Source organism: Monopterus albus, unplaced genomic scaffold, assembly GCF_001952655.1.
Source record: "Monopterus albus unplaced genomic scaffold, M_albus_1.0 scaffold280.1, whole genome shotgun sequence".
Taxonomy (NCBI): domain Eukaryota; kingdom Metazoa; phylum Chordata; class Actinopteri; order Synbranchiformes; family Synbranchidae; genus Monopterus; species Monopterus albus.
In genome coordinates, this window is record NW_018128160.1 from 137,079 (window position 1) to 139,804 (window position 2,726).

Below are 2,726 nucleotides of genomic sequence, written 5' to 3' on the forward strand. Positions count from 1 at the left end.
AGAAATATGGGGGATGAACTGACAGCACTGTCATGTTACAGTCTCCTTGCACATTCACAGTGGTCGAGTTGTCTTATTGAGTTCATTAACAGGATACAAATGAATTCATGTAACAGCCAAGATGATGTACGATGTAGCCAGACATCCAACACCACCATTCAGGTATAGGGTTGAATCCTATACACAAGTAATCAGTTCAGGATATCATTAAGAATATGTTCTTAAAATATTATTTTTATTCATAAGAATACATTTCTGATGTCAAAAAGTACTGAACTGTGTGTCACTCTAATCATTACAAAAGCTTCATGTTAAAAACGTGGCTCACAGTAGCTTGTATTAAAGCCGAAGGGCAGGAACAGGTTTAGTGTTTGGGCTAGTAATACTGATGAACAGCCAGAATGTACCAGGGAAATTGTGTGAAACATTTTTAGCCAAATTTCCTGTGAGCAGTGGGTTGGATGGTGGTAACCGCTGGTTTGTCGAGCATCACTGTAACAGCACCAAACTATGTGTAAACACATTAATGGTATTTCTCTATTAGACAACACTACCCAGGTGTGACAACAGGTTTGAGACAGTAGCAGGCCCACGCTCGAACATCTGTGGTTGTTTAGTGTTTGGTTCAGACGTGGTTATTATGGTGAAATTTATAGCAGAAATGCTATAAACCAATGATGGCTAACTATGTTAGAAGAGCTAACACCGGAGCTCGGAGTTGTCCAGAATCCGGAAGCATGGCTAGGAGTTGGTAGGCCTTTCCTGCTCAGCGCTGTGAGAGCTGACCAATCAGAGCAGACTGGGCTTTTAGGGCGCGGGGTCTCACACAGAGGGTGAAAGAGGGTCTGGCACTACTGGCTCTCTGAGGAAACCAGTTAACTTTATGATTGTACAAGGGTGTAAACCTTTTCTAGCAGAACCTTTAAATAACAAATATAAACCTGAAAATGAGCATAATTTGTGACCTTTAATGTTCCATCTAACAACACGTTTACATTGCAGCCCTGGTTCTTATTATGGAACTGGGGCACCCAGGTCATTTCCCATCTGCCTCGCCTCATTTCCAGTATTGTGATTTCTCTGTCAGCATGCAATCTTCCAAAATAACACTTAAAAACATGTTGTGAACTTACCCAATAATTATTGTTGATGCAGCCATAACAGTGACAAAACATTAAGCTGACAAAGAGCCAACATGTCAACTTGTAGAACAAACTTAGTGATCTGTGTGTCTCACCCTGGCACCTCCTCCCTTATGTTTCATCATAAAATAAGTGGACATCCTGAACAGCACAAGAGGTGAGCGACCTGCAACTTTACCATCAAGCCAAAATATTCACAAGTACCTAATATAGCCAGTAACGAAATCTGATTTCCATTCCACCACCCATTAAACATTATAGTCCTTTTTCCTGGACTGTTACTGAAATCCTATGATGATGTAGGGCTATCATTACCTCCATCAAGTGTAGATCGATATGCAGAAAACCTACCACTGCATCTCTAAGCACAGACAGAAAGGGGCCCCTCTGACCATGAGTGCATCCGACTAGGATGTAAGCTCTTACGCAGCAGTCTGGACCGTGCCCTGAATACCCCTACCCCTGTGCCACAGAGTGGGACTTTTGTCCTCTCGCTGTTTGAAGCATCGTGAACCCACCATCAGACTCAGCAGGGATCACGTTACCAATCACTTCACGTCAGTGCGCGCGGCCTGCGCTGGAGCAGACACCTGTCCTGCTGCAGGTGCACGGTCTGGGAGGCCGGAGGCTGCTCACACTGATTTAAGCTTCTCCTCGTTAGCAAGTATCTAACACCTAATTATCCAGGTGTGCTGCTTTGTGGGCTAGCCATTAAAGCTAAGGGTCAGTGGGTAAACATGAGAAGCAGAAAGCCAGACAGGCTGGTTTGACAGTAACTGAGGATAAATAAATAAAAGAAAATGGCTTGTAAGCGTTAATAAGAACGTATACGTCTCTAAAACACTCTTACTTGTACATATGACTATTTCAACAGGGCCTGTCTTTGATTTCGTAGCACTATGTCCGTGACATGAACAAGCAAACAGCACCCCGGCTATCCGAGGCTGTGAGGCCTTGTAGCTCCACCAGCGCCATATCTCAGCCCGCTGAGTGCTGCTTTCACTGGGAACATTCGTGTGCTGTTTGAAAGATACTCACAGTCCAAGTGTTTCTTTTTCGGACCCATTATTTCGTGAGTGGTGGCCTTGCACACTGTTTTCGACACGGCGGATCCCGTGACGCTGTGCTGGGCTGCAGTTATCCTGTCCGTAATGCTCTGCCCCGACATCTTCGCTCACTCGGTGCTCAACACACTTTTAATAACGAATGCTTCCTCTGGATTGACGAGCTTCGACAAATAAAATAAAACTTCAGCCTCCTCCGCAACCTTGCCGGACCCCCCCTTTTCTCACCTTGGTGGAAGTGAGACTCAGACCTCGGCTATGGCAGACGCGGACTAGAGGAGGGCGGGATAAAGAGGAGCGGAATCTGACGACGGCGACGATCAAAACTGTTAAATTGTGTCTTTCTTGTTGCGCCGCTCGTTTCCTTTCAGTTCATTCAGATTTTTGGGATGCAGCGACTGCAGGGTCCACTCGCTGACTCATCCGACCCGGGCCTCTGTCTCGCTTTCATCCCGATGTGGCACACCGGATCCCTGCGTCTCCTCTCCAGCCGCCGCCTCCTCCTCCTCCTCCTGCCGCC

The 2,726-nt window shown here is 46.1% G+C and overlaps 1 protein-coding gene across 8 annotated transcripts in view; it reads right to left on the reverse strand.

Moving 5' to 3' along the window:
• Positions 1-2,720, reverse strand: part of picalmb (phosphatidylinositol binding clathrin assembly protein b) — a 24,184-nt gene extending 21,464 nt beyond the window's left edge. For all 8 annotated transcript variants that reach the window (XM_020622427.1, XM_020622421.1, XM_020622426.1 and 5 more), the window contains exon 1: positions 2,181-2,720. In XM_020622427.1, the coding sequence (XP_020478083.1) occupies positions 2,181-2,310 (130 nt within the window). In that variant the 5' untranslated portion in view covers positions 2,311-2,720. The remainder of the gene's footprint in view (positions 1-2,180) is intronic.
• Between the last annotated feature and the right edge of the window lie 6 nt (positions 2,721-2,726).